Source organism: Antechinus flavipes, chromosome 1, assembly GCF_016432865.1.
Source record: "Antechinus flavipes isolate AdamAnt ecotype Samford, QLD, Australia chromosome 1, AdamAnt_v2, whole genome shotgun sequence".
Classification (NCBI taxonomy): domain Eukaryota; kingdom Metazoa; phylum Chordata; class Mammalia; order Dasyuromorphia; family Dasyuridae; genus Antechinus; species Antechinus flavipes.
The window spans coordinates 545858449-545886356 of record NC_067398.1 but is presented as its reverse complement, the minus strand read 5'-3'; the positions used below and the strand labels follow the sequence as shown (position 1 = coordinate 545886356).

The 27908-nt window shown below is 33.9% G+C and overlaps 1 protein-coding gene across 3 annotated transcripts in view; it reads right to left on the bottom strand.

Moving 5' to 3' along the window:
• The window catches only part of KIF13A (kinesin family member 13A), a 255185-nt gene that overhangs the window by 42288 nt on the left and 184989 nt on the right, over positions 1–27908 (bottom strand). For 2 of the 3 annotated variants that reach the window (XM_051970639.1, XM_051970640.1), the window contains exons 17-22: positions 14981–15194; positions 10664–10826; positions 9837–9977; positions 7400–7549; positions 5354–5518; positions 4332–4505 (exon numbers count right to left, since the gene is read on the bottom strand). In XM_051970639.1, coding sequence (XP_051826599.1) covers positions 4332–4505; positions 5354–5518; positions 7400–7549; positions 9837–9977; positions 10664–10826; positions 14981–15194 — 1007 coding nt within the window. Of the gene's footprint in view, positions 1–4331; positions 4506–5353; positions 5519–7399; positions 7550–9836; positions 9978–10663; positions 10827–14980; positions 15195–26968; positions 27086–27908 lie in introns of all 3 variants that reach the window. The other variant, XM_051970638.1, reaches the window with a different exon arrangement.

Genomic DNA, 27908 nt, shown 5'->3' with positions numbered 1-27908 from the left:
AGTGAAAAGGAAAGAGATCTTGGGCAGAACTACAGAAACCATAATTAGATTGAGAAGTAATCAGGCAGATAGGATAACAACCAGGAGAGAGAAGGGTCACAGAAATTCAGAAAGGAAAGAATATATAGAAGAAGACAGTGGTCAATGGTGTCAAATGTAGTTGAGAAGGATTAGCATTGAGAGAATATCAGCAAATGTAGAAATTAAGAGAACATTAGTCACTTAAGAGACAGGGGTTTTTGGTCAGTCATGAGATTACAAATGGCTGAAGAGTGAAGGAGAAGAGGGGGTGGAGGAAGCTTTTTCTTTTTTCTTTTTTTTAAAATATTTTATTTTATTTTATATTAACTTTATATTGACAGAATCCATGCCAGGGTAATTTTTTACAACATTTTCCCTTGCACTCACTTCTGTTCCGATTTTTCCCCTCCTTCCCTCCACCCCCTCCCCTAGATGGCAAGCAGTCCTTTGCAGTTATGTTATGTTATGTTGCAGTATATCCTAGATACAATATATGTGTGCAGAACCGAACAGTTCTCTTGTTGCACAGGGAGAATTGGATTCAGAAGGTAAAAATAACCCGGGAAGAAAAACAAAAAATGCAAATAGTTCACATTCGTTTGGAGGAAGCTTTTTCAAGGAGTTTCATGAGAAAGGCAAAAGAAATATAGGATGATTGGCTTTAGGGGATGGTAGCATCATAAAGTTTTTATTTATTTAAAAGGATGGTGGAGACTTAGACATCAGTGAAGGCAGTAGGGAAATAACTAGCTGATAAGGAAAGGCCGAAGTTTTGAAAAAGAGAATGGTTGAGGTTACAGTCAGTTGGAGAACACGGGAAGAGAGAAGATTAAATGTACTGTAGACAAGGTTGCTTTCCTTGGCAAGGAGAAGGGTTATTTCTTTGTGAGAGCAAAAGGAAGCAAGTGGTGAGAAATCATGTCAAGGAGTTTGAGAAGCATGGGATGGAAGAAGGAAGAATTCATATTGAATGGCTTCAGTTTTCTTAATAAAGAGCAGGTCAGTGTCCTCAGATGAGAAGAAAAGGGGATGGAATAGATGTAGGAAGCTTGAGTATGGAAGAGAAAGTTTGGAGTGATTCCTCTGAACAATGAAATTGGGAATCAAATAGGGAAAAATAAAGACTTCCTTGATACAATCAGAATACAGTTGAGGTTGGATAGCATGAATTTCTAATGTATATAGTCAGCAAGGTTGTGAGACTTCCTCTAGGTTTCAGCAACTACCTAACCTCAACATTGAGGTGTGACAAGAGTAGAGTAGCTGTAGGACACTCTTGCAAGGGATTCAAAAATAAATGACAGTACAAAGTTGAAATGGCTAACTATTGGAGAGGTAGGAAACTGAAATCGAGCAGGAGTGATGGCCTGAGAGAGTACAGAAGAACAGAGAGAATGGCGGTCTTAGAATAGGTTTAGAAGGTGTGAAGCATAGGAAGATATATAATGATAGGAAATTATGATAAGTTAGATTTCTAATAAGGGAAGGAGAATACATATGGATAAAGGCAAGGTCTAGTGTGTGAGCTAAGTGTGGTCACACAGCTAATCTGTGGTAAAGCTTGGGAAGAGCACCCCAGATCTCTTGGCTCCCAGTCAAGATGCATAAAAGAAGTGGAGATATATAGAGACAGAAAAGACTAAAGGAAGAATTCCTTTCAAGAGGAAACATACAGATTAGCTATTTGGAAGGACTTCATGAAGGAAAGAAACAGGTTCAAAAAGAAAGCTAGAGAATTCCCTTTTCAAGATATTTAAAAGAACATAGATTACTTTCTTGCTTAGATACGATCTTGTCAAGATATATTATGCTTTCTTGAAGTATTACAATATAATGCTTCATTGACTATGAGGCACCACCAATTTTAATTGATGGCGGAGTACTGGCTATATTTACCTATTCATGTTTCATTTTATTTCTAAAAATTCATGGGTTAAAAAGTTTTTATTAGAGAATAAATCTGACTCTCTTGTTCCCTCCATGATTTTTTATTTTCTGTTGAAATTATAGCTTATTTCCTCTGGTCTGATACTCAGCAGATTCAGAGTCAAATTTTCTGGACTTTCTAATAATCTGATATGATAGAAATCAAAGAGAACATCATGTTTTTGAACTTAAGAAGCTAGGTGAATAAAGGTGACAGTGGCAGCAATGGAACTTAGAAACTGAGCAGATTCATGGGGAAAGACAAAGTTAAATTCTGAACATGTTGAATTTAAAGTGTCACTCCGTGAGTAGAACAGAGCTTCTTAACTTTTTCTACTCACAACCCTTTTGCCTGAGAAATTTTTACATAATTCTGGTTATACAGGTCTATAACATAGGTGTACAAATCAAACATTTACTGAAAATAAATCATAATTTTGTGACCCACACAATCATTTACAAGACTACATATGGGAATCTGACCCATAGTTTAAGAAACTGGGTTGTAGAAACTCCAGATTCAGGCATGGAGCCTGGGGAAAAGGGTAAGACTGGAAGAGATCATTGAAATAATTTGATTCATTTCCTTATTTTAAAAAAGAGGAACAGGGAAGCTAGGTGGCGCAGTGGATAGAGCACCAGCCCTGAAGTCAGGAAGACCTGAATTCAAATCTAGTCTTAGACACTTAACATTTTCTAGCTGTGTGACCCCGGACAAGTCACTTAACCCTAACTGCCTCAGGGAAAAAAAAAAAAAAAAAAAAAAGGAAGGAGAAACCAAGGAAAAAGTAAATGACTTGGTTTTTGTCCTTTAACTGATTAATAGTAGGAGTAGTTACTCCTACTCAAGAGAGGTAAAGAAATTGGGCTTTATGTATCAAAGAAGGCTGGAAAGATTAAATACGTACAAATGTTTTCCACAGATGATAATTAACTACAAAGTCCACAAGATGAAATAATTACTGCATCTGTTGCTTTCTTTCCTTTCCCATTACTATATGGCATGCCTCAACTATACCAATAGCCTCTTTTTGTGGAAAATATTTTACTTTATTTAAAAAATATTTATTTTCAGTTCCGATTTTTCTCCTCCTCCCTTCTCCACCCACGGAGAAGACAAAAAATATAATACCCGTTGCACATATAAAATCATGCAAACCAAACTTCCACATTAGTTTTATTATGAGGGTAAAAGGAATATGAAAAATTGAGGGAAAATTGTGCTTCATTCTGTACTCAGAATTCATCAATTCTCTTTCTGAAGGTGCCTATCATTTCTCATCATGAGTCCTTTAGAACTGTTGTAGATCACTGTATTGATCAGAATTGCTAAGTTGATTATCAACACAATAATTGCAATAGTTCTTTTTTTTCTATAACTATACTATTTTTTTTAAATTTTATTTTATTTAATAATAACTTTATATTGACAGAATCCATGCCAGGGTAATTTTTTACAACATTATCCCTTGCACTCGCTTATGTTTCGATTTTTCCCCTCCCTCCCTCCACCCCCTCCCCAAGATGGCAAGCAGTCCTATATATGTTAGATATGTTGCAGTATATCCTAGATACAATACATATTAATTGCAATAGTTCTTAACAAGTCTACCTATCTCCTTTAAAATGCTTGTCTACCCTTCCCATCTATCAGACTTACTATCCATATATATATATAAATTGTCCCAGAATAACCCCTTCAAAGTTTACCTACTGCCTACTACCAGTTTAAATTTCTTAGCTTAGTAATAAAAAACACTGATAAAAGCTTATTTCCTACTACTCTCTTCCATGTATTCTAAATTGGCCTTGTTGTTGACCACCCATTCATGGCTCTCCCATTTCTTTTTCAGTGCTTCTATTCACATTATTCTCAATGTCTGGCATGTCCTTTCCCTATCTCTGTCCACCCATGTTTTACAATTCAATTAAAATTTTACTTCCTCCAGGAATTCTTCTCTCATAAATATCTTTCCTCAAGACACTCTCATAAAACTTAATCCTCTCTCTTATAATTATGTATTTTTATTAGAGGTAATTATGTATGTATCCTATAGACTCTATGAGGGTAGGAATTATATCTTAGTTTATCAAAGGTATGATAATGTAGAGACAGTAGCACCTCTGTTTGAATTCTACCTAAGATAATTAATAACAGTTTGACCCTGGAAAATGCATTTAACCTCTCCAAGCTTCAGTTGGTATCCTCATCTATAAATTGAGAATAATGAAATAATATATATAAAGCACACAGCAAAACTTAAGGTACTAATTAAATTAACTATTATTATTATTTATCTTTCTATCTACTCTATTATCTAGCAGACTGTTCTCTATGTAGGAATCATTTAATTAATGTTAAATTAAAATGAAGAAATTGATACCTCACAGTGAGAAAAAGTTACTGTAAACTGAGGTTCCTTGGATTGAGGTGAGGGCACATCTGGATCAACCACTGGAGCTGCTACTGTTGATCCACATTGGTCCCAGAATGTGTATTGACAGAAGACAAAATTTGAGAGATTTAGGGGTAGCCCAGTTGCTTCTTTAATTCTAACCTGAGGAAATAAAAAAAAGTAATGCAACTTCAATAAGAAAAATATCTATCTGAAAAGTATTTCTTCTTTCAATATTCTCAAATATAAATGTAAATCATGCAATACATTTCCATGTTCAGAACTCTTGCCTTCCTCATCTCTGCTTCTTAGCTTCCCGGGTCTCTATTAAAAGTTCTGCTTTCTATAAGAAGCCTTTTCTGATATTAGTCCTTTCCTTCTATTCATTATCTTTAATTTACCCAGCATATTACTTATTAGGTCACAGAGGTTGTGTCTCCCATTTAACTATGAGCTCCATGAAGACAGAAATTGTTTTTTTTTTCTTTCTCTGTGTCCCCAGAGCTTAGAATGGCTTCCATAATGAATGGCAATATACCAGAGTTTTGTATACTGCTCAGTGTAGTGTCTGGCACAGAGTAGGTGCATAGCAATCTGATTGACTGGCTAATAAAATTAGTTAGCCATTTGACTCTTTGACACTATCTTTGTCAAATCTTTGACAAATCTTCACTCATTACTTCTATAATGATATCTCAATCTGAAACACACATACTTTTAAAATATCATACACATGGAAAAAAGACTCCTAACTAGTTTCTAGTATGGCTACAATCTTTTCCAGGAAAAAGTTCATGCAACTTTTAAAATTACATCCTTCAAGGCAAAATACAAATATTTTTAAGTAAAGCAAACCAATTTTAGAAAGAGCTACACACTCACATTTTATATCCATTCTTAATTCATCTTTAACTGTTTCAAGTGAAAAATAGTTCTTGCTAAATTAGTAAATATTGCATTTTTAAAATAGATCACATACTTAAGATAATCCTCCCCATCATTCATCTTACCCGGCATGTCAACTTTTTGACTCGATGAATGATTTCACCATTGCTGTCCATGACTTCAAGGCTCCCACTTTCACTGGAGTTCTCTGAGGAGTCATCACCTTCAATCATACGCTCTGGAACAACTCCTGTGACACGCATCACTTCAACATGTAGGCGTCCAGCAACCTGGAACAAAAAAGACATTAAATAGTTAGAGGCTAAGAAGAGTACAATGGTACAATTAACAAGAGTACGACATGGTGTCTGCATTACTTCAACCTTGGAGTGAGCAGAGGCTGGCTCAGGACTTTATTCTTCAAGGGCAGGGACTACTACATCAGTTCTATCTGCTTTGTACAGTATTCAGGTTGCATGTTAAGGATGGGTATCATGGATATCGGCAGGCTTAATGAATAATATTCAACAATAAAGAAAAATTCTAATAATAGCATTTACACAGTGCTTTAAAGTTTACAAAGAGTTTTATATACATCATCTCAGATGATTCTTCTAGCAGCTCTGTAAGGAATAATGTGGAGGGAATGGCAACTGAGAAAAATTAATTAGAGAGAAAATTTAAAAAGTAGCTAGGTGAAACAGGTATTGTCTCCATTCGTTATAGGAGTCTACTTTTTTATTTTTTTGAAATCTTGTTTTATTTAAAACATTTTTCAGTTCCAATTTTTTTTCTCTCTCTTTCCTCTTCCCCTTCACTTAATGAGAAGGCAAGAAACATGATACACATTACACACATGAAATCATGCAAATCACGTTTCCACATTAGTTTTGTTGTGGAGGTAGGGGAAAGGAATAAGAAAATAAAAGAGGAAAAAAATCATGCTTCAATCTGCGCTCAGAGTTCATTAGTTCTCACTTAAAGGTACTGGCTGTCTATGATGAGATATCCAGGGAAGCAGGGGTAAATACAGAACTACTGCACACCTACTACACTGTATTTTAATTTGCTGACTATTTCTACTTTGGTCAGATGATAAGGTACCAAGGTCTGGGGAGTCAAAGGACAACACTTTGAATGCTAAAATTTGGTTCTGTTTAATTGAAAACACAGAAAATACAAATGTTACTTAAATTATTAATGAAAAGAATGAAACTAATGAAAGGTGGAAAACAGAAGTAATTTGAATTTCAGCATACTATAAGAATAGTTGAAATTTGTAATTAAATTGGACAAATGAATGAGCTGAATTAGAAGAAAAAAAAGGTTAAGAGTGGAGAGATTTAAATTGGCTTCTTAAAATATTCAAAAGTTCAAATGCGGTGATCTTCCCCATGTGTCTACTTGTTGCCACATGTTGAAGCATCCTTTGGGCTTGTTAATACAGAGGGAAGGAGAAAAAGGAATCAAAACTTTAAGATAAAGATATGGGTTTGGCAAAAGATATTTTGCAAGAATTCATGAAGGTCAGTCAAGTTTTAAAAGCCCCTGCTCAGGTAAAAAAACTTGAAGATCAAGAAAATAAAATATTATTTCCTAAATATTTTTAAAAAGAACTATTTTATGGACATGGCTCTTTTTAACAATGAGATGACTGAGGCCAGTTCCAATGATCTTATGATGAAGAGAGCCATCTGCTCCCAGAGAGAAAACTGTGGGGACTGAGTGTGGTTCACAAATATGTATGTATATGGCATTTAACATATATTGGATTACTTGCCATCTAGGGAAGGAGGTAGGAGGAAGGGGGGGGAGGAGGCGACTGGAACACAAGGTTTTGCAAGGGTTAATTATGGAAAATTATCCATGCATGTGTTTTGAAAATAAAAAGCTTTAATTAACAAAATACCATCTTAGTCCTGAAAATTGTGAGAAAAAAATAAAGCTAAAATTTAATTGAGATAATTGAAATAATTTTTCTTAGCTAACCGAGGGGAAAAAGTCGTGGTCCAGCAACCATAACTTCATGGTTCAAGCTATTCATTCAAGTTTTTGGTTTTATTTCAAGAATAATATGGCATGACGCAACCCATTTAAAAACCACGTGGCTAAGGCTTTTAAACCTTGTCACAAGGTTTAAATGGAGCTAAGCAAAGCTGCTTTGCCTTTACCTCCCCCTGCTGGCTGATGATGGGGACTGCATACTGAAGTTTCACATCGTAGAAAAGGCATTCCAGGAAGACGTTAGCCACGCCGATCAGGTTATGGTTTTCTTGTGCTTCGTAAAACGGGTCTCCTCGTTTACCGTACACTCTCTTTACCTTTAGGGAGAAAGAAAATGAAAAGAAATAAGCAATATTTGGCATTGGGAGGCAGAAAACCCAGCCTCAGACATTAGCTATGTGCATAGTAATCTTAAAAAACTCCCTCTCTGCCTCAGTTTCCTCCCGTGTAAAATGAAGCTCACAACCGCCTACCTCTCAGCTATTGTGAGAATCAAAGCTTTTTGCAAACTTTAAGGCACCATATAAATATTATTCTTAAGAGAGAAGATTTATTTTAAAAGATTTTTCTAGGGTAATAAAAGCTGAGTCAGTCTAATAATTAACAGAACAATCATCCGTGATTCACTTCCTCATTTCTGAAAATTCTGAAAATAAAGATGAAAACAGACAAAGCCATCCTAACGTCGCAGGCTTATGGAAAGACCTCAGGGTCATCCAATCCAAAGTATTCATTTGAAAAATGAGGAAAATTGCCCAAGCTCCCCAGCGCGGCAGAGCTAGGATCTCCACCTAAATCCTCCGAGGCCAGCCCCAGCATTCTTTCCCGGGTACTCTTTAATTATTCACTAATCTTTCTTCCTTTTAATTTTGTGTTCTCTTCCCCTTCCTAACCTCTCCCCTCTATGATTACCTGCAGACTCACAGGACTTAAAACTGCAAGGGAGTGTAGAGATGACCTAGCTCAATCCCCACATGACAGAGAGGGGGAACTGAGGCCCTGGCAGGGCAGGTGACTTGGCCTAGCATCACAAGGAGCAGATCTGAAATTCAGAACCATTTAGTTTTGTCTTTAAAACCAAATGCTCTTTGCACTATTGAGTAGCTGCTTCCATATTCTGTTCAATAAACATTTATTTATTTATTTTTTATTATTATAGCTTTTTATTTACAAGTTCTATGCATGGGTAATTTTACAACATTGACAATTGCCAAACCTTTTATTCCAACTTTCCCCCCCACCCCCTCCCCCAGATGGCAGGTTGACCAATACATGTTATATATGTTAAAATATAAGTTAAATACAATATATGTATACATATCTATACAGTTATTTTGCTGCACAAAGAGAATCAGACTCTGAAATAATGTACAATTAGCCTGTGAAGGAAATCAAAAATGCAGGCAGACAAAAATAGAGAGATTGGGAATTCTATGTAGTTCATAGTCATCTCCCAGAGTTCTTTTGCCGGGTGTAGCTGGTTCAGTTCATTACTACTCTCAATAGTGCCCACCATGTGCTAGGCATTGTGCTGATCATTCTACTTTCATTACTACAGGACCAAACTTAACCTCCTATCTAGTAACCTAAGAGGACATTCTCAGTAGCTGGAGGAGTATTTATAGGCATCTTTAGTTATAGGCACTGGAATCATGATAATAAGTTAATAAATTCCATGCTGTGTTCAAAAAGGATCTTCTCCAGGACTTATACAATAGTAAGAAAAAAAATTGGTTTTGTTTTTGATGCATTTGACTCCAAAAATGCATTAAAAATATAATCAAGCTGGTAAAAACAAACAGGTTGACTAACTTTCAACCACGCAATAACCGACTATAATTACAGAGGTAATGAATTCCAAGCTATCAACATCCTGACATAAAAGTGATAGACTCAGGATGTAGATTAAGACTTTTCTTTTTAATGACATGACTAATGTAAAAATTTATTTTGCTTGGCACTGAAGGCTTATTATAAGGCTTTTGTTTTTCTTTTATGAGTGGGGAAGAAAAATTGATGTTTGTCAATAGAAAATAATTACAACAAAAACAAAAACTGAGGGCTCAGTATAATGGATCAAGGGGTCCAACATTGGATGAGGGAACAGAAACTATGGTTTTATCTTAAACACTGTGACCCTGTGTGACCATGGGGGGCATATCAATTAATCTCTCTGATGCTTAGTTTCCTCATCTTAAAAAATGGGTATAATAATAGTTGGATAACTTACCTAATATGTTTGTAATGAGGTCCAAATGAGATTAAGTAAAACACTTTGCAAAGCTTAAAGGTGTCATTTAAATTTCAACTATTAAACTTATTAGAAAATCGTAATTTATGTTTTTAGAGATACCATTTATTTTACTTCAAAAGTCACATTTATCTGATATTTTCTTTGCTGAGTGTTAACTTTTCAAAGTATCCATAGCAAGCGCGTGTATAAAGTGGGCTTACATAGGTTTCCATATAGGTCTGTATTTAGCATGTATATACATACATATATACATATATATTTATACACACACATATTTTCAGACAGTCTTGTAATTTTAATTCTCTGTTTTAAATGCTGTAAAGTGTTACTTTATGGTTTTGTTTCTTTACCTCAGGAACTTTCTCTTTCCATTCTTGATAGAGGTCCCTCATGTCAATCAATTTATTCTCCAGCTTCTCAATATTCCACACTTGGGTGCTTTTCCCTTTCCTCCTCACTTGAATTGCTGGTTCACTCACTATGGCACCCCTCTGCATCACAAACACATACACAAAGATGAATTCTTTAATGTTGTTTATATCCAGTATAAGAGAATTCCCACCCTTGCATCTTTCTGTCCAGTATATAGGCTAGAAGGTAACTATATAATGAGTCTATAGAGGTACTCTTAAACAATTTCCCTGGATGGGAAAAATCTCTTAAATCCAAGACCGGAAAACTCCAAATATTTCCCCAAAGCCCAAATCACATCTAAATCTGTAGAAATAATTTAGGTAATTAGGGATGTGTGTATATTGGGGGTGGAGTCTGCATAAAATGAGCCACTGCTCATCAAGTTCTTAATTTAAAGAGATCAGATGCTGCTAATACATCTGGACAGTCACTGAGAATGAGAGGAATTGATAGTTACCACTAGTCTTCATTCTAGAACTCCTATTTTTAATACATAACACAAATATCTACATTCAAGAAAGCAAAATTTATGTAAGAAAAAACTAAAATTATTTTTAATAGTGCTTCAATTTAGGTGGTAAAAGACTTAAGAACATGATTAAAAAACTAAATAATGTACATGGCTGAAAATCTTTCATCAGATGTGGATGAGGTTTTTTTGTCCCCTTTTAATGAGTACTTTGGTATAATGGCTTTTGTACTTTAATAGTTTCTTATCCTTCTGAATTCACTCTCATTCTCTTTATAAATTGGTTGCTCTTACCTTCCTGTTGGCACTGAGATTTGCAGCAGGAATCTGAAGAGTCACTTGGTAATCAGTGAGCTTATTCATTTCTTCAGCTAAGAAGTTTGCTTCCCTCACCAGGGTGTTGGCTTTTACTAGCTGCTCTCGTAATTTTGCTAGGCTCTGCCGGAAAAGCTCATCTCTGTGTTATAGGAAAGAGAAAATTACAAACTTAAGAAAATTGACAATTACTCTTAGAATCTGCTACAATTAAAAAAAACCCAAGAGAAAACCAATTCTCAACAACCTAAAAATAAATACAGGGAGCAAATTAATTAAATGCTAATTTCTCTATGTCCTTTAGTCATTTGGAATGATGGTCTTTCTGGTTTCAAGATCAGGTCTCTGAATACCATGCCATGCTGCCTCTCTCAAGAATAGGTTCACAAAAGTTAAATTTTTTGCCTACAATTAACACTGACAGAATCAAAGCTCAAACCAAAACTTTAGGACATCTCATCCTTTTCTTGCTTTGAATTTACCTTTTAAAAATCCCTTTTTTGTGTTTAGTATTTTTTGAAGCATTAGTTTATTTTGGACATTAGTCTTTGATCACCATCATTACAAGGTAATCTCACTTTCCCCATATGTTCCTAATTATATATCTTGTCCCTTATGTTTTTTTTTTTTTCCTGGTTGTTGTTTTAGGAAATTAAGGTTAAGTAATTTGCCCACGATCACACAGCTAATAAGTGTTTTAGAGATCAAATATGAACTCAAATCTTTCTGACTCAGACACAGATTTTATCCACTGAATCACCTAAGATTCTCCATATGCCTTTTTTTTTTTAAATTAGAGATCATCAGAGTGAACCCACATCAAGCTGTTCATATACTATTACTCTCCTTATCCATTCTCCTCCAATCAGGTTCCTTTAGAATTGTATTTCAGAATTTCACTACTGAGAGATTTCCATGCCTCTTGAGCTGATTTCTCTTTTAGAGTCATTGGTCATGACATCATGACTATTACATCTTTGAATTCCAAGGATTTTTTTCCCCTTGGGAAAATGAGACTATTAACAGCAATTCCCTCTTTATTATCACACACTATAAGATAATATGATTAATCACTCTCTAGCAAGGCTCCTGCTACTTCTATTTCATGGATAGAAATGATGAGAATTAAATCAAGAATAATAGATTTCCTCTCATCTTTATATTTTAAAAAAGCAAATTGCTTTTTAAAAGAGAGAAGGATTTAAAAATTACCCTAGCATGGATTCTGTCAATATAAAGTAATTATTAAATAAAAATTTAAAAAAAGAGAGAGAAGGATTTCAATAAGATAAGGCATATGTTTATATAATTATGCAAATGTATGTGGGAAAGAAAAGAGAACAGGGTAGGACAAAAAAAACTAAGAGTCTAGTTTGGCTAGAACATAGTATCTGAAGGAAACTAAGATGAAATAAGACCAGAATGATAATCTGAAACTAGACTGCAGAGGGCCTAAATTTCAGGATAAAGACTTTTTATTTGATTGTTTAGATAATAGAGAACCACTAAAAGTTTCTGAGTAATAGAGTCACATTGTCATGCTTGTACATTGATTATTTTGATAGTTATGAGAATGACAAATGAAGAGAGGATGGAAGTAGGGAGAAGAGTATAGAGGTGATTACAATTGTCCAAGTGACAGGTAATGAGGAGCTAAACTAGAGAGGTGGCAATGGAAGTGGGAAGGAGGAGAAAAATTAGATATGATAGGACTTGATATATAGCTGGATGAGAGTGGTGAAGGAGAATTAAAGATAACTAAGTTTAGATCATTTGAAAGATGGTACTTTCAATTGAAATAAGGAAGTTGAGAAGAGAGTCCACAATTTTAGTGGAGTGAGAGAAAGTACAGAGATAGTGAGTCCAGTTTTCAATATGCTAAGTTTAAGCTAATAGCTCTATATCTAGTATGGAGCAATCAAACACCATCAACTACATAATTTTTCTCTGATTATCCAAATTCTACCTATCTTCCAGCTTACAGTGATCTTTCCTTTCTCTTCACATCCCTGTCACTCAATTAATGATTAAACCAAGTATTGCTTTATAATAGTTTTTGAATTTCTGATAAATTTTCTTAAATGTCTAACTTTTTACATAATTATTTTATATTATTTCTCCTGCCCCTTCAATTTTTTTGGACATATCTTTTTAAAATTAGGATTCATCAGCACACAAATCTTTTTACACACTTTTCTTTTATATTGCCATAATTTCATTCTTGAGAGATTTCTATACCTCTTGAGTTATCTTTATTTTTAGAGTTCTTTACCATGGCATCATTTCTTTGAATTTTAGAAAATTTATCTTTTTGCTTACATATTATTCTTATTTTTTCTACTTATAGTCTTATTTTGGGTAAGGATTTTAAAAAAATACTTCTTGATATTTTCCATAATGCTTTTCAGATAATACCACAAAAGAGAAAATATATACAAAGTGTCCTCAAAGTTTCAATGTAGTTTAAAGCTTTAATAACTTAAATTTTCTTGATTAAATAGTGCAATTTTTTTGAATGACTGAAAACTTCCTACATTTACCTCACAACTGTTAGATGAATTATATTAGATAGTTTTATCTTTAAAAGAACTATTTTTTAGCTTTGTTCTGAAAACCACAGCAAAATAAATACTTTAAGTGTTCTTATTTCTCCAAGAGAATTTATACAATAATTTCCTTCCTATTCCTTTCATTATCCAGAAATAAAAAAATAAAAAATAAATCCAAAGCTGTGAGATAAGAAAAAATATTGTGGCACATAAATAAATAATGTTTTACTAATACATTGTTGGTGGAGTTGGTGGAGTTACTGATTTAAACATTCTGGAAAGCAATTTGGAACTATGCTCAAAAGGTTATAAAACTTTGTATACCCTTTGATTCAACAATATCATTACTAAGTCTGTATACCCCTCCCAAAGTCATAAAAAATAGAAAGGTACCTACACATACAAAAATGTTTAGAGCAGCTCTTTTTGTGGTGGCAAAGAATTGGAAATTTATGGGACACCTGGACATATTGTAATATATGAGTGCAATGTAATTTTGCACTATGAGAAATAATGAACAAGATGCTTTCAGAAAAATCTGGGAAGATTTACATGAACTAATGCTGAGTAAAGTGAGCAGAACCAGGAGAACATTGTACACAGTAACAACATTGTTCTATATCAACTCTGAAATTCTTCTTTGCAATTATCCTCTAAGACAATTCCAAAAGACTCATAATAAAAAATGCTATCCACACCCAGAGAAAGTACTATGGAGTCTGAATGCATATTGAAGCATGCTATTTTTACTTTTTTTTTTTCCTTTCTCATGGTATTTCCCTTTTGTCATGATTCTTCTTTCACAACATGACTAATGTGTAAATGTGTTTAATATGATTATATATGTATAACCTATATCAGATTGTTTGGCATTTTAAGGAAGAGAAGAGGGAAGAAGGGAGAAAAAAAAAAAAAACTTGGAACTCAAAATCTTATAAAAAAGTGAATGTTGTCTGTGTGACTCTAGGCAAGTTATTTAATTCCAATTGCCTCATTCATACCCCCCAAAAAAGAAAAAGAAAAAAAAATCTTACTATATATCTATATATCCTTCTAAAAAAAAAGTAAATGTTGAAAATGATCTTTACATGTAATTAGAAAACAAAATATTATTAAGTGGAAAAAATGAGTAAAAAAGATTTTTAAAATTTATATTTTTTTCTAGCATGGAATTATAATATTGTAATTTAAAACCACTTGCATCATCCAATGAACACTTCGCTTTTTTTCTCTTTTTTAAATGAGTGGAAAGTGAACTGAGAAGTAATACAGGTAGTCCAGGCTAGCTTCTTGAGGCAATCTTTAAAGTTTTGTTTAACAGGTTCAGTTACCCTTTTTATTATGATGTCTAGTCAAGGGATAGCCCTTCTTGGGTATGACTCAGGTCAAGCAAACCTGATGCTTCTATTTTTACCTGAAACAACACTCACCAGAAGAGCCATTGCATTAAAACTGAAATTATATTTAATCAATGTTGAAAGTAGAAGGAAAAAGTAGAAGAAGAAAAATAATCGTACACTAAAGTGTATCTTATTCTCCATTCCAATACATTGAGGTTGTAAACTAGAAAATTCTCTTGATCATTTAACAACTATAATGCACTTAAAGTAGTTACCAGGAATAGTAAATGCCAACATCTGTCTTAACCCCATCACAACACCAAGGAAGTGGGCTTGTCTTCCGCCACTTCCACTCTACGTTCACTGGTCATGGGAACCACTATTCAGGAAGGTTGCTCTCCTTTTACCTTTCCTCTGCCCACAAGGTCACCTTCTGCTGAGCTGTCTGCCCTGTGAAGGTGAGCCGGTCAGTGCCGCTGTTCTGGTGCTGTCTCTCAGGAGATAGCTGTTGTCTCAGTTGCTCCAATTCACGCTCATACATCATGCGTTGCTCCTCCAGAGCACTTCGCTTCTCCTCTAAATATTGTTTCTCCAGAACCTGAACCACATTCTGAACTGGGTCTGTCGAAGCAAGAGAAGAGGCACATGAGACAAATTGGAAGTCAAAGCAAGTACTATACTCCACCAAACTGCCTTTCTGTTACTACCTAGAATAAAAAAAGTCTCCGCTATTTCCAATAATACATTCTGTTTCTTGCACTGACATTTGGGGTTTTGATGTTTAATGGCATCGTAATAGAAATTCATTACTGGTCTTTGGACTTTATTGCTGGGATGGAAATGTATAGACTGGTCCTTTTTCTTAATATAAATGGTGCTATTATTAACCCCTTTATTGCTCTAAATTACTAGACTTGGAAATTTGAAGCGAACTATTGGAGATTTAGTTCTGATATCAAATGGTAAATAGATTTACCATTTGACAAGCACCTCCAATATTTAGATATAGAAATAATAGAAAACAGATGGCAATGCTTTACAAGTAGCTTTTGGAGTGGGAGAGAGAATTTTGTTATAGAGGCAAAAGGGAAACCATAAATCTTGGCTGTGAATGCAAACCAAGATCTTGAACTACTCTAAGGCTTTAGCCATATGAGTTCACTCTCAAAATGAGTAGACATTTGAACAGAGGTTAGTAGTCATATAGTTCTCAGGCAGAAAAGACACAGACATTTTTTTGAATATGTTTTATGATACAGAGTTTACACTGTCAATTTTAGCCACAAATCTCAGTCTTCAAACTTGCATTATGTCAGAAGAAACACAGAAAATCATTAATAAAAACATTTTGGGAATATTTGGCTGACTGCAAACTGGACATTTTCCAATAGCTAATGGCTTCACTAAACACTACTGTCTGTTGTCTAAAAAGCCAATTCACCTTTAGGTCTTTTCTTTACAAAACAACAAGAGGCTAACTTTGATTTCTAGCTAGTATAAATCTAGGTTGTAAGGAAGGGCCCAAGTTCACCAATACAGAGTTGAACAATTGTTGAAATATCAAAACCAGTTTATTAATCTTCAAAAAAAATTTATTTTTCTTAAGGATTTTAATAGCTAGTGGGCTCTAAGGTGGCCCTCTCACAGATAATTACTAACAACCAGCTAGTATCCAGGATAGCTGGGTGGCAAAATAGATAGAACACCAGGATTTGGAGTCAGAAAGACTCATCTTCATGAGTTCAAATCCAGCCTCAGATACTTACTATCTGTGTGACCCTGGACAAGTCACTTAACCCTGTTGACTCAGTTCCCTAATCTGTAAAATGAGCTGGAAAAAGAAATGGCAAAGTATTCCAGTGTCTTTGCAAAGAAAGCCCAAATGGAGTCATAAACAGTCTGAAATGAGTGAAATGAATGAGTAAGAAAAACTAGTGTCTAATGTATCACTGTGTGGTACAGTGTAAAGCAGCCTGTCTTTAGAATTATAGGACCTGGGGCTGAATATTATTCTGTTTACTTTCTCTGTGACGCTGGATAAATTACTTAACCTCTATGATCCTCTATTTTCTCAGCTATAAAAATGAGTGAGATAGACCAGATCATTTCCAAAGTTCCTTCCAACTGGAAATATTATGTTCTTATGGGTTACACAAACCAAAAGACATTTAAGCGATTAACATTTCTAATATCAAAAGGGCCACCTCTTTGTCAGAGACTAAAAGCAGAAGACTGTTGGAAAGGATGGTAAAGAGTGATCAAAATTTCCTCTTCTTATTCTTGGTATGACAGAAGGACTTGGTTTGTTAAATAATAATAATGACTATAGTTGAATATATAAATATAAATTTTTTTTATTGAATATATAATGATTAAATGGTATTGACGAGAAAAACAAAGGCACTGGAATAGGCAAAACCCTTGCATGACTAACAATCTCCCAGTTGTTTCTACAGATCCTTGGCAGTCCCCAAGACCCTTTCAGTGGGTCCAAGAGGTCAAAACTATTTTCACAGTCATATCGCTAAAATATGATTTTACTTTTTCATTGTTATGTTCTCTTAAGTATACATTGGAGTTTTCCAAAGATTGTATTTTTTGTGAATTAGAGACTTATCAGTAAATCTAAAGATGGATTAAAATCTCAACTGCAGAATTATATTTTTATATTACAAATGAACAAATCTACAGATATGCTGAACTTATAGTTTTAAGTTTGTCTTGTATCAGCACCAAGAAATCATTAAAGATATTCTTTTATGTGAGTGTGTGACAACAAACACAAATGGTGCTAAAACATTTACTGTTGACTAACTTTTGAATTTCATAGTTCATCCTGGAACAATTACATTGACATTTGTACCCAAGATGTAAAAACAATGTAAAAAACAATCCTTAACATGAATAAAAGCAGTGGTACTGAAGTATATTAATAATTACTCTATCCTTGTTTAAGCCAATTTTATTTTAAGAATGTCCTTGAAGAAACAAAAATTATTAATTTTATTACATCAAAGTCCTAAAGAACATGTCTTTTTAATATTCTATGTGATAAAATGAGAAGTCTGGATAAAACTGCTGCTGCATACCCAAGTAAAATGATTGTTTTCAAAGAAAAGTATTTTGGAGGCTGAAAAACATTAGTAGCTATTAATAGTTTGGGGCCAGAAAATGAGGGCTATATATGAAACTATAAACCTATATGATTATTTTTAAGTATGAAAGCACCAGAAAACAAAATTTTCCTTTCAGAAATTTATTTACATGTATTTTCCAAATATTACACCTTCTTTCACCATAAGTGAAAATTTAATCATTTTAAAAATAAAGCACAAATCCAATCTATCAAAAGCACAACTTATTCATATTCACAAAAAAAATCTTTCTCAAAGGGCCAAACTCAAAACTAGCATTTGTGACTCTATGGTTCTTTCTTAAGAAAAATGAATTAAAAACAAAAGCAAAGCACCTTACTACTGTGTATAATTATACCATAAATTTTTCATAGAAAATTAAATAATTTAACTTTTCACTACAGATGTTATTATAAGTGAACAGATAATCCAAATTATTAATAATTAACTTAGGAACATAATTTGGAGTTTGAAATGAATATGGGAATGTTTGAAAATTTGTTAATTCCTAATAGCTCAAAAACAATCCCATCCTGTTCCCCACAAATACCCAACAAAATTCCCATACATCAACTCTTCATCTAATTATGTTATCTTCTCCATGTAACTGAAAGCAGGATTTCTTTTGAGAACACCAACTCATTTGCAGTCTTCTCCTATTTTAAATGGATCATAAGACCAGGAATTAAAGTAGTCAAATTCCTTGCTCTCTTGAGCAAGTTCTCTGATGTCATCTTTCATAATTTCTCTTCCTTTGAGGTTCACATAATCCATTTGTACCCTTGCTGCTGATATCTATCAATCTCTAGATCACTCTTTCAAATCTCATAATGATTAGTATCTGATTCATAGTCTCGGTCTCATACTTTCTCAGCTAGCCCCTGCCTCCCATCATCATTATCTGGGATTTTAATATTTATGTTAATGATCCATCTAGCATTTTGACCACAGAAATTTTCAACACTCACATCTATTAACATTCTACTTTATTCCATTTCAGATATACATCCCAAAGGTTACATCTTAGACATCATTATTTCATGGAACTGTATCCCCTTGAAGATACTGCTATTTGAAAATTTTACCTTCTTATAACAGCTTCCTATCATTTCACCTTGACTGACCCTTCAGTAGTTATACAAACATTATTAGTGCTTTATACCTATTTTCCTCTTTAGTTATTGTCTTTTTACACAGAATTGATTCTGTATCTCCCACTTTAATGATTTCCTAACCATAATTGTACAATCATTGACCCTGATGTCTAACACCAGATGACAGCATCCCCAAACTTCACATATTGGTCCCTCAAAAAATTCTAGTACTTATAGGTTGCTGAACTTCACTTAAAAAAAAATGGTGAAACCGAATAAATTTCAGACTATAAATATATGGTGTTTAATATATTTTTTCATATACTACCTGAAAGGATAGATTATATAGCTTTATTTAGAACTTTAATCCTTATTCATAACCTATCTCATTCCTCAGAACAAAGTCCCCCAAATTTTTGTCCCCTCTGCCCCCACATTTACATATTTAACATTTCTATTTCTTCGAGATTGAGTTAATTGCACATGAACTCTTGAAAAATCTCAAATCATGACTTACTCTCTTTTCCTTTCCTCCTCTCTGAAGGGAAGAATTATTCTTATGTCTCTTGATAAAGTTAATCTCCCTATCTATGCTCTTCATATACTCTCCTGATCCCATTTCCACCTAGTTCTTGATCAACTAATCATCCCTGCATTGTTATATTTCTTTAATTCTTCTGGTTACTTCTATATTCCTACCAAATAATCAGTTTTCTCAATTCTAACAAAAAAAAAAAAAGCCTTTCCTTCCATTCATTCTCTTGCCATCACCTCTGATCTCTTTAAAAAAAATCAATTCAGCATCACTTCTTCCTCAGTCTGTTCTCAACTCTTTGCAATCAAGTGTTTGCGCTTATCATTCTAATGAAATTATACTCTTAAAGATGATTAACAACCTCCTAACTAGTAAACCTAATCTTTTGATGCTCTTTCTCTTAGAAATCACTTTTATTTACAAGGTTTTAACTATCAGCCTCATGCAGAAGATTCCAAAAACTATATATAGTTCAAGCCATAGCCTCTACAACATTTTCAATTGTCCTTACAGGACACTTTCCCCTGGATTAAGATCAAGGATTTTTATCCTAGGGTTCATGAAGGGATTCATGAACTGGGAAAGGATAAAATTACATATTTAGTTCAATGTAATTTATTTCCTTTTTATTTTATGCCTTTAAAAACATTTTTCTGAGAATGATCTATATTTATTGTTGAGTCATTTCAGTCATGTCTGACTCTGTGATCCCATTGGAGGTTTTATTGGCAAAGATACTGGAATGGTTTGTTATTTCCTTCTTGAACTCATTTTATATATGAGGGAACTGAGACAATTGACTTGCCCAAGATCACACAGCTAGATGAATTTTCCTGACTCTAGATCTGGTACGCTATTCACTGTGCCACCTACTTGCTCTATGTTCTCTTTTATTTTATATCTCTCAAACATCATGTTGAGAAAGGGTCTATAACACACACACACACACACACACACACACACACACACACACACACACACACACACACTCCTTTCTCTGGATAGTATACCAGCAACTTCAACTGAATACATCCAAAATTTACTTCTGTTTCTGACTTTATTATTTACTATTAAGAATACTAATATTTTCTCAGACAACCATGTTTAAAACCTATTTTTTAAAAAAAATTCTTCACTTTCTATTTTAACCCAATCAAGTACCAAAGTTCTATCTGTATCATCTTGCATATCGAACCTTTCATCTTGTTTCCGACTAATACCATTCAACCAACGCACCTTATAACCTCTCTATCACTTATCTGGGCTATTATAATAGTCCTAAGTTTCTTTTCTTCTTTTTTAATTACAATCTTAACAGACACTAAGTAAAATAAATGTTTTCATAAATATACATAGTAGAACAGAAAAGGAGAATCATACATGAATTATGAATATCTTTTGTGTAGTTTGTCTTTCTTTCAAACACACATATAAATGTTACTCTTGCATGACAATTAACCTCAAAACTCTTTTTGAATTCATAAATAACAATAGGAAACATGAAAGGCAACACAAATTTTAAATCCATGAATACAAATATATAAAATATCCACATTTGCTTCTCTATACAATGAAAACAATAAAAAAATTCAAACAATATTCCTATATAAGGGAAACCACTGCCCATTTTTCAAATTAAGATAAAAATATTTATGCCCTGCTAAAAGATTCATCCTCTTTACTATTTACTCTGTATATTAGTCTTATACTACTAATATGCTTGATGTAAAGGCCTCTGCTCCACTCTGTCTTATCAAGCCTCACCTCATTAGTTTTCTCTGAGGATTTTCATACTTCTAATTTCCAGTTTAGACAGAAAAGAGCCATTAGCCAACTCCCAGCCTTCCAAAGCCCCTACTATTCACTATGTATAATACCTCCTATAGCCTTCTTGGACCAGACACTAGTAGAGTTTTGATATTTTTCAATTTTGTCAACTCTGGATGTTTGGAAAGTCAAGTCCCTGTTCCAGTAATATCAGTGAAAGAGCAATAGTATGATTAATAGCAGTTCTTAAAAGTGAGAATCATTAGGTCCAGTCTAAGTGTTTCCTCCAACTCTGGAATAGCTAGAGCCACCTGAACCCCAGGAGTTTCTGGCACTCAGATAGCCTTCACTAGTCTATTCAAGATGACATCATGCTGTCAGGTGTCAGGTGATGGCCCTACTCAACTGAGGGAAGCAGTCACAGAGGATGTGGGGGAGTCTTATAATTGATGCCGAGCTTTGATGACAGTAGCGTGTCTCCAGAGCCAGTCCTCCTGGTCCTGTTCAATAAGAAACAGCCTACTCTGACTCTGTGAGTAAAATGCCAATCTATAAACTTGAGACAGGATTTCCCTTATAAAAACAGTTTTGACACTGGGGTCACTGTGCTGATGTAACACACCTTATCCTGATCACTGCATCACCTTATCATTATGATGCTATTTAACAAGTTGTTTTACAACTTTCCTACTCCTCTGGGCTTAAGGAGCTACTATTAAGCTACAGAGTTGGAACACTGGCTATCCTTCACCTGTCTTGAATCTTTGTGGACTTTGTGGATAATTACCTTCAACACACATAGACACAATTAGTTGTTTGATGCAGTTTTGCCCTCATTGCCAAATTATTCTTCTATGGAAAGTTTTGGATAATTGGCAAAGTTCTCTGTCTGAAAGTCATACTAGATGATCTATTCCTCAATGTATTACTAAGAAGATGATGAGAAAGACAATCCAGGTCCATTGAGGCAAGTAACCCAGCACATCCTCCTTCTGGAACATAAATACCCCTAAGCCACCCATTATTTTCTGCCCACCATCCCCAATAGGACTTCAGTGTTCCAGCTCCAAAACCAAGAAACCATCTATCCCAGAACAATGGCTCCCATTCAGCCTTTTATGATGGTGCCCCATTACTAACATCAGTACTGTCCAAAAGGCTTCTACTCAAATAATCTAAATAATACTCCACATACTAAAAATGGTCAGTATTGGAACTTAAAACTCGAGAACTGAGTGTTCAAGTTCCTCAGCACTTGGACCCACTATCATGCAAAACAAGCTGGCTGTGCATAGCCACGGGCAGGAGCTGTTAACTGAGTCCATATTGACCTCAGCCCCACATCATAAATAGAAACAGATGCTTACACCTTACTCCCTTCCAGGTATTCTTCCATTCAGTGACACTGGCCAACTTGATGCTCCATGAGTAAGATACTCCATCACCAGATCCACCTCTGGCGTATTCCTCCAAGTCTGAAATGTTCTTTATCATCTCCAATTCTAAAATCAACTAAAATTCTACCTTCCATAAGAAACCTTTCACGAACCGTCTTAATTTTAATGTCTTCCCCCTATTTTTTATTTATCTTATGTAGTGTGTTTGTACATGTTTGCTTGCTTTCTCCATTTGGTTGTGAGCTCTTTGAGGGTAGGGTCTCTTTTGCCTCCTTTTAAAAAAAAAATTCCTAGTCTTTGCATAGACAATGGCACAGAGAAAATATTTAATAAAAGCTTATTAACTTGACTGGTCTAATGACATCCACCTCCATGAGCAGAAGCAAAATTTACTTTGTTCCAATCTCCATTTTATAAGAGAGATAAAAGGATTCCATTTTGGCTTTTTGAGAGAAGTGTAGCTACCTCTGAACCTTCTTTCTAATTATTATATCTAATAAAGTATTCTTTTAAAATATATAATTCAACAGTAAACGTTCAAAACTGTCCTATTTGCCTATGATTCTTTGGTCTTTCTTTTGTTCTCTTTTAGACATTAAAAATGCATTAAAAATGCTTATGACCCTCTTTTATTTTGTTTTTCTAGTTTCTCTCTCTCTCTTTTTTTGCCATCTTACTCATACCCTCCCTTCTTTATTCCCCTTTTCCCTATGAAAAAAGAAAGAAAACAAAATCCTTATAATAAATATGCATGGCCAAGAAAAACTCATTCTCTCATTGGTCATATTTTAAAATGTTAACATTTTATAGATTTCCCAAGTATATTTTCACCCCAATCAAATTTATTTTTTCTTGTCAATTCAATACACATTTATTAAGCACCTATTATGTACCAAAAACTGAGAATACAAAGACACAAATTAAGTTCCTACTCATTCAGTTATATATAGATATGATCATGTCACTCCTTTTATAAAAACTCTTCAAAAACTCTTTATGGACTATTAAGTAAAAATTGAGGCTTTAGTACTAATACATTGTCTACAACTGGTGCCATTCTATCTGTCCTGTCTTAACTCATGCTACTTACTACCCCCTGATGGTTTATGTCCAAATCAAATTAGACTGCTTGCTGTCCTTCGTACCTATTCCCATATTTTCCTATCTATGAGTATTCTGCTTTTCTTCATGCTTCAATGACCCTCTCCTCTCCATTTACTCAAATGACTTCTACTACCCTTCAAAGCAAGACTACCTGAGGAACTCTTCTCTGATCCAACCAATAAGAACCTTGCTTGGTGTTCATAGATTCTTATATTAATTATTTTGTAATATAGTTTTATATTAGTATATTACATTTATATTAATATTATAGTCTACATATATTATATTATTCCATATATCTATATTATACCATCTATATGTATGTGTGTATAACACTGTAATTAGTTTTATATGTCATCTCTCCTAAATAGGCTGTAAGCTCTATTTAAGATAAGAACTGTCTTAAATAATTTCATCTAGTATTTAGTAAGTACAATATTATGCATAGAATAAAAATATTCACTAATAATATGTGAATCATTTGAGGCAGAAGGTTTGTCTAAATTAGAAATTCTAAAGTTCAATTTTTCAACTATTTTTTAAAATGATACATTTATTTTCAAATAAATAAAATTCTTTGGAGTGAGTAATAATCAAATGCTGATATCAAGGGATCCTACATCGTTTGCTTTCAAAGAAGTTAAGATTAATTTGTAATTAGAAGCATCTGTTTGCATACCAATAATATCTGTAATAAAATCTCTAAAAAAAGTTGTTTCACTTAAGTATATTGAACATGTCTTACTATATTGCTTATAGAGCAATTGATTTTTTAAACCATTCGCTCATAAAAAGCATAGTCAAACTTAAATTCAACCTAAGTAGGATTATTAAATTCTAAGTTAGTAGAGTTTTTATGATTGACATTTTACTATAATGAGCTACATGATAAAGATCTGAGTTAGAATACTAAATTTAATTTTTATCCTCTCCTGTTCTTATGTCAGAGACAGCACCACCCTTTTGAGAATAAGACATAATTCTAACAAGAACTGAATTTTTTGCTAAGCTAGGTTTGGTTTTTATCCTTGGCTTTGTAGGAGCTGATTAAATAATCTATCTGGTGTAATTTTGGTTGCAAATAGAGTTTTGTGGACTAGGAATTTACTTCTATAGAAAAAGATGTTTCAAGTTTTAGAAAATCAATTTATAAATCTTTAGAACAAAACTTGTTTAAGCATTTGAGGAATGCCTATGTAAACAAATACTGCAACCTAAACATACCACATATTTAATCACAAAATCAAAGGAATATTTTTTAAAAATTAAATCTTTCTGTCAGTGCAGAAGCTAGGAGTGAACAACATTTTCAGGAAAAACATAACTTGCTACCACTCCCACTTCTCTATAAATTTATAGACATATATAGATATATATCAATATGACAGAAAAAGGACTGCATTTAGTTAGAAAGAATGAGTTCGAATCTGAGTTCTTCCATTTGCTCTGCAACAGTGGACCAGTCACTTAATATTTCTGATTCTCAGTTTACTTGTGTATCAAATGGAGATAAAAATGCCTGGTTCTTACCACAACCACGGTTGCTATAAAAATAAAATTAAATAATATATATAAGCCATTGTGTAAGTTATAAAAACCTTGATAAACATTACTATTAATAATACTTCAATATTATTATTGAGACAATGGATTGCATTTTCTTCCTTATGTTACAAAAGCACTTTAGGCAGTATCTAAGTGAACTAATAACTATGTGTACTCTCAATAAAGGTACTCAGGGTGACAGTTAAAGGATTTATATTCTGGCTTTGATGATGACATAAGGTTAGAAATATTTTCTTTTGTATGTTCTTTAAGTTTTTCTTTTGCAAAGTCATTACAATTTTACCAACTATTTTATATAAGAAATCTTTCTTGTAACCATGGGTCCCTAGCACTGACATGTTACACCATGATAGGACTGACAAATCTCTAGTCTATTCTCATACAACATACAATCATACTTAAGAGATTATAGGTTATCCTCAACCATTCCTTTCATTCTACTCTTCTTAAGTGCTATTTTTGGGTAAGAAAGATTGTCTATATGGTTTCTGGTTGCAATATCAAAGTCATAGGTGTTATGGGAAGAGTGACAATGAATACCACTCATATAGCACTACTTTGTTTTAAAGTTTTTGTTTTTTCCTAGAATAGAACTAAAAAAGGACTTCCCTTAGGAACTGTATGATACCTACCTGAACTGACCTATTTATCCAACCAGTGGCAAAGTTTGGATGGAGAGGAGTTTAAAAGAAAAATTTATATTGGAAAATGTAGCAAACCAAAATCCAACAAAATGGCTAAAAAATCAAACTTGAGGCAAAAGTTAACAGAAGCAGCAAACTAGGAGAAAGTACATAATACTAGGAAAAGGTGTAGGCTCTTAAAGGAGTTCTTTAAAAATCATGATGTTTCCTGAAATAAAATTATACTATGATATTTATCCAGTCATTTATTTACTCTCAGTAGGCCCATTTGTAAAAGAATCGTGGTGAAATACCTCCCAATTACCTCTTGTTTCTCTAGATGAGAGCTTCTAGGACAATAAATTTGTAATCTGTTCTGAGTTCTTTGGAAAGAATGCACAACTCTACATTAAGTATAAAGTTTATTGTAACTTATCTGTATAGTTCAGATGAATCAGCTCCATCATTATTACTGCCAAGAGCCCATCATATATATTATGAAAGCCTAGTACTGGGATAACATCATCTTTGAAATATGACAAGCACTTAGAAGCACCATCATTTAAACTGATATGTTATGATTTACTGCAGGAATAATAGCTGCAGGACTATCTCAACAATTCAAGAACCAGTGGATCATTCTTGTAAGCATCCCTAATATCAATGAAAATCACAACTCTTAGTTGACAGGCTAATATGTTGTTGTGACTAAGAAAATTCAAAAACCACAGCAAACCTCTCAGATCAAGCCTCTTTCCTTCAGACGGGGCCTTGGTCAACAGGTCTGAACCCAAAATCTCTCCAGCCTGGTGATTCTTGTCGAGCTTGTGCTCTGGTGACATGACTTTAAAGAACCTAAGATCACCTTCATAGCATGAGAAGGCCTAACAGGACTTGTCAGCAGAACACTGGTCATAACACCACCAACAATATGGTCCAGTTTTGACAGAAACTAGTTTCATGTAACAAATTAACACGGAGCTAGAAGAGATGGGAGGAACATTTTTAAAGACTCTCCCAAACTAGGATGCAGAGTAGTTTTCAGGGACATAGCTTCTAGTTTTCTCCTTATCAAAGTTGTTAAATCCGGCCAAGACACACATTTCAAGCATCAGTCAACAACAATGCCAAAAAACAGCCATGCTCTGCCATGCAAAGGCAGATCAGCAGTAAACCTTTATCCCCGCGTTTATGTAGAAACTCAGTCTGAAGCCACATGAGTGGGAAGAATATCTTCAGGTAGGACCACCACCGAGATGACCACCAGGAATACAGGTTTATCGGGAACCCACCTGGTGGTAAATTTGAACTACAGTGAGTGACATCGAGCCACTAACATAGTAATGGTTTCACCACACAAAGTTTGAAAGGTAAGCATCTCAGATTTAGGGGAAAGAGGATACTGATTTATGATTGGGATCTGGATAGACAGAGAATGAGTATTACTTTGTAAAAGATATGATCAATATTTGAAAATGAACAGCAATTTAGAGAACAATCTGATATGCATTGAGTACTAATACAGCTTCCAACCTAAGGTTGAAAGACTCGTATGAAGTGAATGAGGAGGAGAGAATTTTGGAATTATTTGGATGAGAAGATAGTATAGAAGGAAAGGAGCTGGTAAGTATCTCCTCTGTTTCTAAAATGTGGAAGGTAAACTGAGTGTTTATAAATTATATTTTAATATGCCATTGTTATTCTCAGTTATATTTCCAAATATGCTTTATACTAATTTTGTATTGGTTTTTAATTAACTGGTGGGAATTTCTAAACATTTTATAAAATAAAGGAGAACCATATCATAGAACAGTGAATGGAAAGAGAATGTGACTGGATATTAAGATATTTTAATGCTGCTCTAGACAACTTGATTTAGACCTACTGATTCTGGGCAATCAATTAACCCATCACCAAACATATATAAATTCAGTTTTAGGGATGCAAAATCACTTAATGTCTCTGGGCCCCATTTTCAACATGGAAAACGAAGGAGGCCCTTTCCTAGAATTGGAGCTATTTTCCAATAGGATTTTATCACAACTAAAAGGTACAAGACAGAAATGGTCCATGACAGAGTATATGAAAGAACAAATGAAAGGGCATTGTTCAAAA